Here is a 15,315-nt window from a genome sequence, read left to right on the forward strand (position 1 = left end):
ACTCCGATAACGAATTGTTTACTTTATGATAACATTTCGACAATTTTTCTTTAAGTAATCGATCACTTTTCGACCATTATTCGATAAATTTTCCAGATCTATACTTTTCCGATAACTTTTTGATAACATATCGACAATGCTTCGATAAACAATCGATAAAATTTTGAAACTTTTCAAGCACAAAACTGTCGATAAGAAATCTCTTACTCATTGCTAAATTCTGTTAACGATACCAACCTTTTAACACTTCGATAGCAGTGTATACATCTGTTCGAGCACTTGCATGCACAAAAATTGATTAAATGATTAAAACCTTCATTTTATATGTAGGTGACATCTTTTCCTTGAGTTGCTGTGTAATTTCGCTCATATCAACTCTATCACGTACCTTGCTCCTATATTGCGCTCTCATTTTTTATTATTCCATATTTCATACCAATACCACAAACTACTCCTACAATTATACATTCTCTAGTTCTATATACCGTACATTTACCAATATTACACATTACGCCTGCAATTATATTGTAACTATATACCGTGATTATACATCAAAAGTATATAAACTCTGGAACACCTCTCTGTATAGGCGGCCTCCGGCCGCGCTTCAAAACATTAATCTTTAGACGATCCAACACCGGTTACGCAACCCACAATGTTATTTGATTTTGTCATGTCTAGATTGTGTCCTGTCGGAATTTCTGAAAATAGTCTGGCTTCTGTAAGTCGGAATTATAGGGTGTACCAAGAGAAAAGTAGTAAAAAACACAGAAAATTTCAAAATTTTTGTAAAAGTTCTCCAGACAGCTTTATTTTTTAGATTTATCACTGTTTTTCTTTTTATGTATTTTCCCCAATTTTAGAAAAAGCTATGCAAATCGATTTCGACTTCAAGATTGATTGGACTACAAAAAGACGTACTCAGAAATTTCTGAAAACTTTCAGTAAAAATGTTTTATACTATGTTCAAACAGAAAAATAAATTAAGGCAATTTCGATATAAATTGAGTGGTGTTCATACACCCCAATTTAGCTTACACGATAGTAATTTGATAGCTGGTTGGCTCATCTCTACAGCAACAACATACCTTTGTTCAGACTGTCAAAATGTGCGTGTTGGTATTAGGCGAATGGAATGGAATGAAAACATAAAACATTGAAATTTTTGTGTGTTATAAGAAAATGTGTTCAATGTTTTGGTTTCATTTTGAGTTTACCATCCTCTTTTGACAATTCCTACTCCACTGAAAAGAAAAAAATAATATGAGCTGCTGAGATTAGCCAACCGTATAGTTCAGCCATGCGTAACTGACGTTTAAATCTATTCAATAAACACACTTTACAAGGTTGCATTTGCAGTTTGAAACAATTTATTACGCAATTTTTTTTTAAATTGGCAATTTATTATTATGATTTATTATATGATAAATTGCGTAATAAATTGCCCAAAATAAATTGCCAATTTGGTGTGTGTTTGTAGATAGTGTTAACTGTTAAGATAATTTTTAGACATTTTTCGAATTTTGAATTTTTTTTTCAATTTTTTTAACATGGGTAGCATAACTTTTTTCACAATTGGTTAAAATTGTTTCCAAAATTAACGAAAATAAAAATCAACTGCCAATTTCGTGCTCACAACTGTATGTTCATGAGTAGACATTGCAAAGTGTAATGGTCATTTCATTTTCATCTTTATTATATTCATTTAACTCACATTTGTGTACACATATTCGCTTATAAAAGTACCCATACCAAATTGTTTGTTGCAATTTTAATAACATTTAGAGGACCTGTAATTTGAACATTAGCATACATGTCTGAACGATATAAATTGGGCAATAAAGCAAATTAAATAAATAAATAGCTCAGTTTTAATTGTATTGTTTAATGGATTACGAATTTTTGTTTACACTTTTACACACATTTTTTATTTTTCTCTCCTCACTTGAAAGTTGATTTATAAATGTATTTGCTTTGTTGGAATAATTTAGTTCTGCTTCCTGATAACCTCCGTTTTCACAACCAGTCTCCTCTCTCTCCTTCTCGTTCTTTGGTGTTGTTTTTGCTCTTGAGTGTTAACAGAAAAACGTTAAATTTTTTCATTTACTTATGAGAAGCCTCCGAGAAAGAAATATGCCTTCAGTGAATCGACAATGCGCGTTATATAGATACCATTATTGTGTAGTGTGAAGATTAAATTTCTCAAGGACATCGATTGCTGGAAGACGATGATAATGTATTTGTATTAGTAACATTTAAATTTTTAGTAGAAGTTTTGATGTGATAATAAATATCTATTAATAAGACTACTGAATATATATTTTTTTTTAACTTATGACTAAAGTGGGCTGTGCAACGCCTAGAAGTAAACACAAAGCAAAGTATATTACGTTTTGGTTAAAGAAGAATCAATGCGAAAGGGATATACATAATTTAACATAAAGATAAGTAACCCAGTAAGGCTAAGAATAATTTTTGAGGGTTGCATAAAACTGAACCACGTCCCGAAATATTCCAGAACGGCTCGAGTAGTCATCATACCAAAAGCGGGAAAAGCCAGTCATCTGCACCCGAAAACCTACAGGCCTATTAGTTTGACATATTTTCTATCCAAAACCCTAGAGAGATTAACATATGTGTATATAAAATCAAAATGAACGAGGAATTATTCTCTTCAGTACAACATGCTTACACCAAAGGCAAGTTAGTCGATATTGCATTGCATTAGGTGGTTATGAATACAGATAAGGCCCTGGAACACCAGGAATATGCCCTAGGTGTTTTTCTGGACATTGCCGGAGCTTTCAACAATGTCTCGAAAAGAGCAATCATGGGCAGTCTTAATTCGATTGAAGTCCATGCAGCTTTAGCAAATTGGATCGGCTCCAATTTAAGCTGCAGAATAATCACATCGCAATGGAGTTTGTGCGAGGCAACGAAATCTGTAAACAGAGGAACGCCGCAGGGTGGGGTTTTATCACCAATGCTGTGGACGCTAGTTATACACCAATTGCTTAGGGGATTGGACGGAGGACGAGTCAAACTTACGGCATATGCAGATAATGTTTCTGTCATCACAAGCGGCAGATGCCTTACAGCAATTAGCTCTCTGATGGATCAGGCACTTCGGCATGTACATGCCTGGGCGTCGTGGAAAAAACCGATATAGGATTATTTACTAGGAAATATAAGGTCCCTAATTGGACTAAACCTAAACTTGGAGGGGTAGCTCTGCAAGAAAAATATAGTACAAAGTATCTAGGAGTTATACTAGATAGTAAGTTGTCGTGAAAACTCCATTTGGAAGAGAGAGCGAAGAAAACATCCGCGGCACTCCATGCATGCAAGAGGATGCTAGGATGCACGTGGGCCCTATCACCCTAACTCCGTCTTGGGTATTTACGGCAATCGTCAAACCCATATTTTACTATGCGGTTCTTGTTTGGTGGACGGCCACACAAAATAGTACGTATACCAAAAAACTTGAGAGGGTATGCAGAGTATCTATGATTAACATAACGGGAGCCTTAAAAACTACCGCGACTGCAGACCTAAAGGCCAAAAACTCGTCTTAGCAACTGCAACACGGCTTAAGGCCTCAATGCAGGTTGAGTTCCGACCTTATGGCCGCAGCAATATAGCGCCATCTAATATCGGGCAAACGGAATATATGGTCTCGTGCCGGAGTTTCGACAATAGAGCCGGAGGGTTGGTGCCGGGGTGCAGAAATAACAGAACATACTATACACGTGTATAAGGATGGTTCCAAATTAATGGAAGGGGTTGGGTTTGCTGTTTACTGTATCTACCCAGAAATAAGTAGATCATACAGGAACGAAAAGGCGGATGAAATCAAAAGGAGACAGGAGTTGCATATGATCCATCAAGCAGGAAAGGCGTGGACAAAAGCGCGGGGCTGCAAAATTTCTATGATCATGTGCAAAGCCTACGATATTAGAAGGAAGAAACGCTTGAGTATGTTCTGTGTTCGTGTCCTGCGCTCGCCAGGTCAAGTCTCCAGCTATTAGGGGTGGCAGAGTTGCCAGATCTCGAGGCAGCAATTAAGCTGGGTCTTAGAAAATTGCTCGTATTTGCCAAGAGGAAAGCACCTGACTGGGGTTTTTCCTTTAGGTAGTCAAACAAATTCTGGTAACACTATGGACACATTTAGTCTATGTGAGTTCTTGGTTGACCCACCAGTTCAACCTAAACAAACCTAGGTAAGGCAATATAAGGAGACGGAAAATTAGGGCACAGAGAATATAGTGGAAGTTGGCACTATTTGTACAGAACAGCTTACACGTACTTATTTTTTCCCCCTAAAACAAGGACACATCGACTTATACAATCAAATAGGAACTCATCGATTTTTCACATAAGAAGAAGACATATCATTCAATCAGAAGTGCTCCAATTATGCCATTCAGTTAAGGGGGAGGGGGCCCGTGCATAACAACTAATATCGAACGAAGTGCCACCTTTGTCCATGCGTTAATTTTGTGACGGACTGCGAAAAGGTGATGGAACTGTACCGTACATTCATGGGCCATTTTGGGACTTGGGCACCGTTTCTAAGTTCACATTTTATTAATTTATTTTATTTTAATTTTTTTTTTAAGAATAAAACTGGAAAAAGGTTATTTGATAAAATTATCCCTAGCAAGCATATCGTCGCCCGCTAGCCAGAAGCATGAATAGGCAATTTTTCCGATTTTGTGTTAGAGGCCTCTTCGGATTACCCTTTAGATTCTCCAGGTTCTACTTAAATCTAGAGCTTCCTGCGTACATGGAAACCCCAATAATTTGCAATGCCATTTTCACGAATGTACAATTTAATCACCCAAAGTTGAGCCAGAAAAATGAATGTGGCATATCGTTGATATGGCTAAACAATTTTTACAATTTTTGAAAAAAAAAAAAAATAAGAACAGCACATATTCGTATGTTCGAATGTTCGGGTATACGTGCCTGGTTTTCTTCAAAAAATATTACACCGATGAAGAATTTTTAATAGCTTAATATCCTAAAAAAATAGTTGTTTAAACGAAGCCGTTGCCTCTTCCGGAATCAAAACTAAAATACTTGGAAAAATTGTGTGAAAAACTGGTTATACCAAAATAATATCATTCTTATTATAAAAATCTGGAGGGCAACGCTTTTCCCGAACCAAACATTTAAGAAGATCCTGATTCTGATGAGAATAAGAACTAGTTATACGTTTGCAATAATATCTTAAATAAAAACACATTAGTGTATATTAAATTGAATTGAATGTGTAACTTTTTTCAGTTACATACATACTTCCGATAAGTCAAAGCCGTGGATGTTTTTCCAAGTACTGTGATTCTCCGAATCCCAATCCGCCAACGGAATTGGCCTAGCAGGTCTGGGCTTGGCCCTAACTTTGTTTAAAAATCAATATGCAGTGATGTTTTTACGTCTTTTGAGGTTGGGCAAATTCTTATAGCTTATTCGGATTCAGCGCATCAAAATGCATAGAAAGCATGAGCAGATTAACCTGATCCGACTACTTTTAATTTTTTTGTATAGATGTGTTACCAAAAAGTATATCAGCTTTTTAAATTTTTGTTGTGCCAGAAAAATAAATATGCTAAATCTTGGAGAATAGAAGGGATGCGAGCAGAACAATTATCTTAGTTAAAAGAGAATAGTGTGAGAATAATATGTAAGTACATGGGTACACTAGAAACTAATTCTTCTAATTTTGAGAGAGCAATAAACTTTGAAACTCGATTTCCCAACAATTTCATTTTATCACATTCATGCTTCTGGCAAGCGGCGATATGCAATAAAACAAAAATGAAATCAATTATCGTGCAATTTAAAAAAAAAAAAAAAAAACATTTTATCAATTTTGGAATGCAGGGAGAATGTCAGCAATGCAAACATAAAAGCTTACCATCATGGCGAGTGTAAACAAAATAGTGAGGTTAGAATTAGTATGGTCATGCCATTTGAACAATATTGACATTAACAATAACCAAATATTTTCGTCACGTTTTCAGCTCAATTGCCAATTAGAAAAATTCCAATACACTTTAAAATTGTCGAAAGTTTCAAACGCCGTCAATATAGCGAGATCTTCAAGAGCGGACATATCCAATACGGAAACCGCTAGTCAAACAACGAAAACGGATGCTGATTTGTATACAAAGCGAGTCATTATAAAGAACAACAACGAAAACATAGTCAAGCTTTCACGCACAATAAAAAACATAGCAAAGAAGTGTATAAAAAAGCACATGAAAATCTACCAAAAGATGAAGAAATAAAAAAAAAAATCGTTAAAAACAAGACTCGATAAAAGGTGAGTATTTCGGAAGAAGAGGCAGAAGTGAGCAAGCAAAACGTGCTCCCAAGCGCACGCATTAATTATTTAGATCACGTTTTGTTTTCCAAATATTGCCAACTTCTTGAAGCGGTGAGCAGTATTACATGAAAAAAATGCAGAATTTAAATACCTGGGGGCGCATAAAAGTGCGTAGTCATGACAAGGAAAAACATTTAAATTCTTTAAATTCTAGATGGCGTGTGTACACCAAGCTATTCAAAATAGTTTGAAATGAAGAAAATAAAATACAAAGACATGGTTCAATTATATAGTTGGCTTATCTGTACAATAACAAAATATGTCTGTTCAAATTGTCAAAATCTGTGTATTGGTGTTGGAGCGAATGGTATGGAATGGAAACATAAAACTTAGCAGTTTTTGTATGTATAAGAAAATGTTGCCAATGTGTTTCATTTTAAGTTTCCCATCTCCTTTTGACAATCCCATCGACTATGCAATGAAATAAATAAAATCAGCTGATGAGATGAGTCAACCATATAATTGAGCCATGATACAAAGAGAAAATTTATCTTGAAGCGGTGAGCAGTATTACATGAAAAAAATGCAGAATTTAAATACCTGGGGGCGCATAAAAGTGCGTAGTCATGACAAGGAAAAACATTTAAATTCTTTAAATTCTAGATGGCGTGTGTACACCAAGCTATTCAAAATAGTTTGAAATGAAGAAAATAAAATACAAAGACATGGTTCAATTATATAGTTGGCTTATCTGTACAATAACAAAATATGTCTGTTCAAATTGTCAAAATCTGTGTATTGGTGTTGGAGCGAATGGTATGGAATGGAAACATAAAACTTAGCAGTTTTTGTATGTATAAGAAAATGTTGCCAATGTGTTTCATTTTAAGTTTCCCATCTCCTTTTGACAATCCCATCGACTATGCAATGAAATAAATAAAATCAGCTGATGAGATGAGTCAACCATATAATTGAGCCATGATACAAAGAGAAAATTTATCTTGAAGCGGTGAGCAGTATTACATGAAAAAAATGCAGAATTTAAATACCTGGGGGCGCATAAAAGTGCGTAGTCATGACAAGGAAAAACATTTAAATTCTTTAAATTCTAGATGGCGTGTGTACACCAAGCTATTCAAAATAGTTTGAAATGAAGAAAATAAAATACAAAGACATGGTTCAATTATATAGTTGGCTTATCTGTACAATAACAAAATATGTCTGTTCAAATTGTCAAAATCTGTGTATTGGTGTTGGAGCGAATGGTATGGAATGGAAACATAAAACTTAGCAGTTTTTGTATGTATAAGAAAATGTTGCCAATGTGTTTCATTTTAAGTTTCCCATCTCCTTTTGACAATCCCATCGACTATGCAATGAAATAAATAAAATCAGCTGATGAGATGAGTCAACCATATAATTGAGCCATGATACAAAGAGAAAATTTAGCATGTAAGGACAGGGCAGGGTTCGGCTCTGCCGTGGTACTCATACCTTTCATGAATGGAGCTTCCCCCAGCGGGTTAGGGGGGGTCAGAATATACCCGCGGTAGGTATGCCTGTCGTAAGAGGCGACTAAAATACCAGATTCCAGGGGCTGTGTAGCGCAACCCTGCAGGTTGCCAGCGCAACATATAGCTTCTCCAAACCCAATTGTCAACCTCACCTATCCGCGGCGAATCCTGTTTCACTAACAGACGAGGCTCTGGCGACGCTAAGCTCCTTATGGAACTTGGGGTTGGGGAGGGCGGGGATGGCCTGAAGGTTTAATGTGGTCACATAAATCGTTCCCGAGATGGTTGGGCCAGCACCTTAATGGTGCTGTGGTACCGGAGCGTACCGGATCTGTATCCGGCAAAGGACCATCACATCGATAACACTCCCCAAAGCCTTCGGGGAGCAACCTTATCGCTACAACAACAACAACAACAACATGAATGGAGCTGAACAATTATCTGATCAAATTTCAACATTTTCGGTCGAGTGTATAAGATGTGTATTATATAAGCTGGGAACAACTGGCATGATCAAGAATGCAGCTTTTCAACAGAAAGAAATGGCGCTGCCTTCAAAGCGAACGCAATAAAAATAGTATGTGAACGCTACCGGGAGTTGAAAAGAGAAGCGAGACGCCTTTACAGGAAGAAAAAAAGTAGTAACAGAAGAGCGTGAATGAAAAATTTTTAGCTGTGAGCAACTAGGAATAACGCCCTCAAATTGTAGCTACAAATTCGACGACAGAAGATTTTTAGCCCGGGAAAACTCCTGTAAAAGGAAAACAGCGACCTGATAACCGATGTCCAGAGGGTGCTTAGATTTTGGCGGGAGCACTTCTGTGTGCTTCTAAATGGAGAGAACAATGAAACGCCCATGACAGATGATAAAATAAATGACCATGACGAAGTAATAATAGACATAAAAGGATTAAGAAAAACATGACCGCGGGAGCTGAGGGATTGCTTGCGAAGCTATTCAAATACGGCGGTTGGTCACACACATGCATTAATTTCTATTCAAAATATTGTCGAACGAGTGCATTCCCCGACGAATCTAAGTGGCCCAGTCAAAAAGAAGAGGGATCTTGCAAATTGCGCCGACTATCTTGGAATCAGCCTTCTTAGTATCGCCTTTAAGGTCCTGTCAAGCATATTTTGCGAAATACCGAAGCTCACCGTGAGTCGGCTAGTTGGACCTTATCAGTACGTCTTTAGACCAGGTAAACTTATCATTGACTGAATTTTCTACGTGCTCAGTCTTGGAAGAACCCGCGAAAGAAAATTGACACTAATCCCCTCTTCGTCGATTTTAAAGCAGCCTTTGACAGCACAAAAAGGAGCTTCCGCTCGTCTGAATTTATTTTCCCGCAATTTTATAAAGCTGTGCAAAATCACGATGAGCAACACCATCAGCTCACACAAAATTGGGAATTGCCTTTCTGTGCCGTTCGAAACTAAGCGTTGCTTCCGACAGGGTTACCCCGTATCATGCAGTACCCCTATAATGAGTCTCTAGTTTTCTCTCTCTCGAGATAGGAGTTTTTGCAAGACTTGCGCATGATCTTAGATATTTTGCAGGTCAATAAAAAATAAATACTATTCAGATCATTTAAAATATCAGATCGTTCATAGCTTTAGCAACTTGCTTCCTCCTATTTTGTGATATACTACGATTCGGCAAAGAAACTCCGTGGCAAACCATAGAACGTATGCACAACAATATAAACTCACAAAGGATAAAAAACTTCACTCGGTTTGCTGTCACTGAGGCATTGAATTCTTTCATCCTATTGCTTATATAATTCATTTCACTGGGATGAAACTGAAACATTGCATTAAACATGATTTGCCTCTGAAACTGCCATTTCACTTTGCTAGTTTTCCTAAATTTTTCATACTCACCTCCATTTTGCTGAGTATCTGTGCGAACGCTGGTCTTTGTATATTTTTTACCAGTTTTCTGAAATTCTCATCGTTTTCGAGTTTATCAAAAAAGGTTGATAAAATTTGATCCTGTGGCAAAATTTCTAAAATACTATCAACCAAGCCATGCAAACCATAAGGTTGACCTTCTTGCTGGGTTTTGCCTTCATCAAGTTTTGTTGTTAGAATTGGTGCTGTTGTTGATATCGTCAATGTTTTATCGTCTAAAGTTGGTACTTTAAGTGGATGTGATGAGTTTATGTTAGTTGATGGTGTCATATTATGTCCCACTTTTGAGATTTCTAAAAAAGAAATAAATAAATATTTAAGTATAACAAATATTAATATTTATGTAAAAGTATATAAGTATTAATATAATCGTAAATGGAATAGATTTGATTAGTGCTTTCATTGCTGTTGATAGTTTTCGAGAATTTTTATTTTAGGGTAACTGGGCCTACGGAAAAGCAAAGAAACAAAAAAGGTATTCGGTAAGCTGTTGTTATATTAATGTTGTTGTTGTTGTAGCGATAAGGACGCTATCCGAAGGCCAAGGGGAGTGGTATCGATATTTATGGTCCTTTTCCGGATGCAGATCCGGTACTTTCCGGTAACAAGCACCATTAAGGTACTAGGCCGACCATCACGGGAACGATTTGGTATGACCACTTATAGCCATCCCCCTGCCACCCCCTAGATCCATACGAAACTTGGGGTCGCCAGAGCCTCGGCTGTGAAAGAAACAAGCATCGCCACGGGTAGATGAGGTTGACAATTGGGTTGGAGAAGCTATATATTGCGCTGGCAACCCCTTGAAAGGGTTGCGTTACAAAACCCCTTGAATGAGTTTGGTATTTTAGTCGCCTCTTACGACAGACAAACATCCCGCGGGTATATTCTCAGCCCCCTAAATCGCTAGGGTTGCTGTTTCCAGAGGCAAGTTGAACAGAAGGGACGACGTTGCAAACCAGGCAGAACAGCACTTTCAGAAAAAAGAGGGATGCTTCTTCAAGCCAGAAAAGCTCCCACACAAAACTAAACAAAGCAATAACGGAAAATAAAAAAAAAATACAGCAACACAATTAATTATAGCCAAAAATGTTCTGTTGGTCATATAAACAACAGAGAACTATCGATGGTGCTGATTATATCGGTCTATCGATATTATCGATAGTTTGCCAACACTTAATTTGATGCCTACTAGACTGAGTCGAGAACAAAGTTGCAAAAGACCGCCCCCCAATTTGAAGCTGAGGTTGAGCTGGTCTCAGAAATCTTTGTTTTTTTTTTTTTTAAGTAGTCAACAATCAATTTCTTGCTTTAATATACCACGAGTTTTCTCCTGAAACGATCTGTATTTTCTGTCAACGCATTTTGAGCTCTGAAGTTGTTCTCACATAGTTTTTCAGTTAAACGAATGATAGCCCCTTGAAAAACGATTATGTGAAACGACTATGATAGACGACTATGCGAAAAGGACTGCAGAGCTCATATGAATACTGTGGGGGAATCAACAAGATTTTCAAGGCTAGGAGTGTGAGTAGGAGTGGTAGTAGGAGCGGCATTAAGGGAGTGGGACGAAGATATAAAATAAAGAATGGACAAGAATAAAAAAGGAATATAAAGTAGAAGAGAATGGGATACTGAGTAAAGAGGGGAAGCGATGGCAACTTTTCATATGTAGGCAAACCAATTTTCAGGCAGAAAAAAGTCTGCCAGGTATTTTAGTTTTGTGAAATTATTCAAGACAGTAAGTACATATATTCTCTTTAATTAAGAACAAGTAAGGAAGGTTAAGTTCGGGTGTAACCGAACATTACATACTCAGTTGAGAGCTATGGTGACAACATAAGGGAAAATAACCATGTAGGAAAATGAACCGAGGGAAACCCTGGAATGTGTATCAAATGAAAGGCGTTAAAGAGTATTTTATGAGGGAGTGGGCCATAGTTCTATAGGTGGATGCCATTTAGGGATATAGCCATAAAGGTGGATCAGGGTTGACTCTAGAATGCGTTTGTACGATATGGGTTTCAAATGAAAGGTGTTAATGAGTATTTTAAAAGGGAGTACTCCTTAGTTCCATAGGTGGACGCCATTTCGAGATATCGCCACAAAGGTGGACCAGGGGTGACCCTAGAATTTGTTTGTACAATATGGGTATCAAAAAAAAGGTGTTAATGAGTATTTTAAAAGGGAGTAATCCTTAGTTCCATAGGTGGACGCCGTTTCGAGATATCGCCATAAGGTGGACCAGGGGTGACCCTAGAATTTGTTTGTACAATATGGGCATCAAACGAAAGGTGTTAATGAGTATTTTAAAAGGGAGTACTCCTTAGTTCCATAGGTGGACGCCATTTCGAGATATCGCCATAAAGGTGGACCAGGGGTGACCCTAGAATTTGTTTGTACAATATGGGTATCAAAAGAAAGGTGTTTATGAGTATTTTAAAAGGGAGTAATCCTTAGTTCCATATGTGGACGCCGTTTCGAGATATCGCCATAAAGGTGGAGCAGGGGTGACCCTAGAATTTGTTTGTACAATATGGGTATCAAAAGAAAGGTGTTAATGAGTATTTTAAAAGGGAGTGGGCCTTCGTTCTATAGGTGTTCGCCTTTTCGAGATATCGCCATAAAGGTGGACCAGGGGTGACTTTAGAATATGTTTTTACGATATGGGTATCAAATTAAAGGTATTAATGAGAGTTTTAAAATGGAGTGGTGTGAAGGCGTTTTCCAGATATCGACCAAAATGTGGACTAGGGTGACCCAGAACATCATCTGTTGGATACAGCTAATTTATTTATATATGTAATACCTGCCAAGATTTTAAGGGTTTTTTATTTCGCCCTGTAGAACTTTTTCATTTTCTTCTACTTAATATGGTAGGTGTCACAACCATTTTATAAAGTTTTTTCTAAAGTTATATTTCGCGTCAATAAAACAAGCCAATTACCTTACCATGTTTCATGCTTTTTTTCGTATTTGGTATAGAATTATGGCATTTTTTAATTTTTCGTAATTTTCGATATCGAAAAAGTGGGCGTGGTCATAGTCGGATTTCGTTCATTTTTCATACCAAGATAAAGTGAGTTCAAGTAAGCACGTGAACTAAGTTCATTAAAGATATGTCGATTTTTGCCCAAGTTATCGTGTTAACGGCCATGCGGAAGGACAGACGGACGCCTGTGTATAAAAACTGGGCGTGGCATCAACCGATTTCGCCCATTTTCACAGAAAACAGTTAATGTCATAAAATCTATGCCCCTACCAAATTTCAAAAGGATTGGTTAATTTTTGTTCGACTTATGGCGTTAAAAGTATCCTAGACAAATTAAATGAAAAAGGGCGGAGCCACGCCCATTTTGAAATTTTCTTTTATTTTTGTATTTTGTTGCACCATATCATTACTGGAGTTGAATGTTGACATAATTTACTTATATACTGTAAAGATATTAAATTTTTTGTTAAAATTTTACTTTAAAAAAATTTTTTTTTTAAAAGTGGGCGTGGTCCTTCTCCGATTTGCTAATTTTTATTAGGCGTACATATAGTAATAGAAGTAACGTTCCTGCCAAATTTCATCAAGATATCTTCAACGACTGCCAAATTACAGCTTGCAAAACTTTTAAATTACCTTCTTTTAAAAGTGGGCGGTGCCACGCCCATTGTCCAAAATTTTACTAATTTTCTATTCTGCGTCATAAGTTCAACTCATCTACCAAGTTTCGTCACTTTAGCTGTCTTTTGTAATGAATTATCGCACTTTTTCGGTTTTTCGAAATTTTCGATATCGAAAAAGTGGGCGTGGTTATAGTCCGATATCGTTCATTTTAAATAGCGATCTGAGATGTGTACTCAGAAACCTGCATACCAAATTTCATCAAGATACCTCAAAATTTACTCAAGTTATCGTGTTAACGGACGGACGGACGGACGGACGGACGGACGGACGGACGGACATGGCTCAATCAAATTTTTTTTCGATCCTGATTATTTTGATATATAGAAGTCTATATCTATCTCGATTCCTTTATATATGTACAACCAACCGTTATCCAATCAAACTTAATATACTCTGTGAGCTCTGCTCAACTGAGTATAAAAACGAATTAGAGGAAGAAATGCGAAAATGCGTCGAAGACCTGCAGGGGACGTTGAACATAAACTCTGCAAGCAAAAGCGGGCTATTTACCAAACCAGTGTCTAAGCTGAAAGCGACTGAAGTTGGGAGGAAGATTTTTTAGCGGATCCTATGATAACAACACAATATGAGACTTGAAATCAGTTTAAGGGCCACTGTCACAACACCTAAATTAATGAATATTGTGGTCTGCTCAATTAGGTAGTCAGTCACCGATCTATACGTAGCATTTTTGAGGCGAGGTAAACAATTCTTTAACATCATCTCTTGTATTATATCTTTCATGTATGAGGATAACCAATACAGGAAAACATCCTATGCCACCAAGTTAAAACAACAAAATCGATTGGGAGACTTTATCAAATGTTTTAGTTAAGCTACGGAATGCCTCCATAGTTTACGAGACACGTACTTTTATCAATTATAAAATCAATTTTGCTGGATAACGTGCCTATACAAAACTATTTATTTTACATATAATTCGACATTGAATTGCAACCCTTAACGCCCCAATATCCCATATATCGATTCAATTACAAAAACCCCATGTCTACAAGCACATGTATGTAATATTTCGCAAGCATAAGCATATCACTGCAGTCCTGTCTGGCTGGGTACTTTATCAATTGTACGCTCGTACGCGTTTTATACTTAAATAATTCAGGTCATGACCAGACCGTTTCGGTCCGGTCGCATTACAAAACAAAACGCCGCAGTTGAATTTGTTGATTCGACATGCTGCAATTTGAAAAGAGCTTGCAGGTGTGTATGTTTATTATCGCATAAGTATGCGTACGGCGCTCCCACAAAAATTGGTTAAACGGGATAAGAAACATGTCAACAGCGCTGTTTTCCACATTAAAGTAGACTACACTAGTCTTTTAATAAAGGCGTCACATAGATTAAACGTTTCCGTAGTGTTAAACGAATTTGGAAAAATTGAATACTAAAAGCAAAACACCATTAAGAACAAGGACCAATATTACAAAAAATGAAACCCTTCTCTATAAACCAGAAGGGTTCTGCATCGAAATCTGATAACTCTTGCGCCCTTGAGATTGCCAGTGCAGGACATGAGTCCATAACATGGTCAACCTCCAACGAGGACAGAAAAACTAACCGATGATATATATGTATATGTCTAACGGACAAAGTTAAACGACAATTTAAAAGAGTTACATGTAACAAATAAGAAAGGCTAAGTTCAGGTGTAACCGAACATTGCATACTTAGCTGCCAAATTACAGCTTGTAAAACTTTTAAATTACATTCTTTTAAAAGTGGGCGGTACCACGCCCATAGTCCAAAGTTTTACTAATTTTCTATTCTGCGTCATAAGGTCAACCCACCTACCAAGTTTCATCGCTTAATCCGTCTTTGGTAATGAATTATCGCACTTTTTCGGTTTCTCGAAATTTTCG

At 37.0% G+C, this 15,315-nt stretch overlaps 1 protein-coding gene across 11 annotated transcripts in view; it reads right to left on the minus strand.

The window, feature by feature from the left end:
- Positions 1 to 1,669: 1,669 nt before the first annotated feature.
- Positions 1,670 to 15,315, minus strand: part of LOC137244800 (uncharacterized) — a 36,744-nt gene continuing 23,098 nt past the window's right edge. For all 11 annotated transcript variants that reach the window (XM_067774330.1, XM_067774329.1, XM_067774333.1 and 8 more), the window contains 2 exons: positions 9,730 to 10,052; positions 1,670 to 2,218 (listed from right to left, as the gene is read on the minus strand). In XM_067774330.1, coding sequence (XP_067630431.1) covers positions 2,108 to 2,218; positions 9,730 to 10,052 — 434 coding nt within the window. In that variant the 3' untranslated portion in view covers positions 1,670 to 2,107. The remainder of the gene's footprint in view (positions 2,219 to 9,729; positions 10,053 to 15,315) is intronic.

Source organism: Eurosta solidaginis, chromosome 3 (assembly GCF_040869045.1).
Source record: "Eurosta solidaginis isolate ZX-2024a chromosome 3, ASM4086904v1, whole genome shotgun sequence".
Taxonomy (NCBI): Eukaryota; Metazoa; Arthropoda; class Insecta; order Diptera; family Tephritidae; genus Eurosta; species Eurosta solidaginis.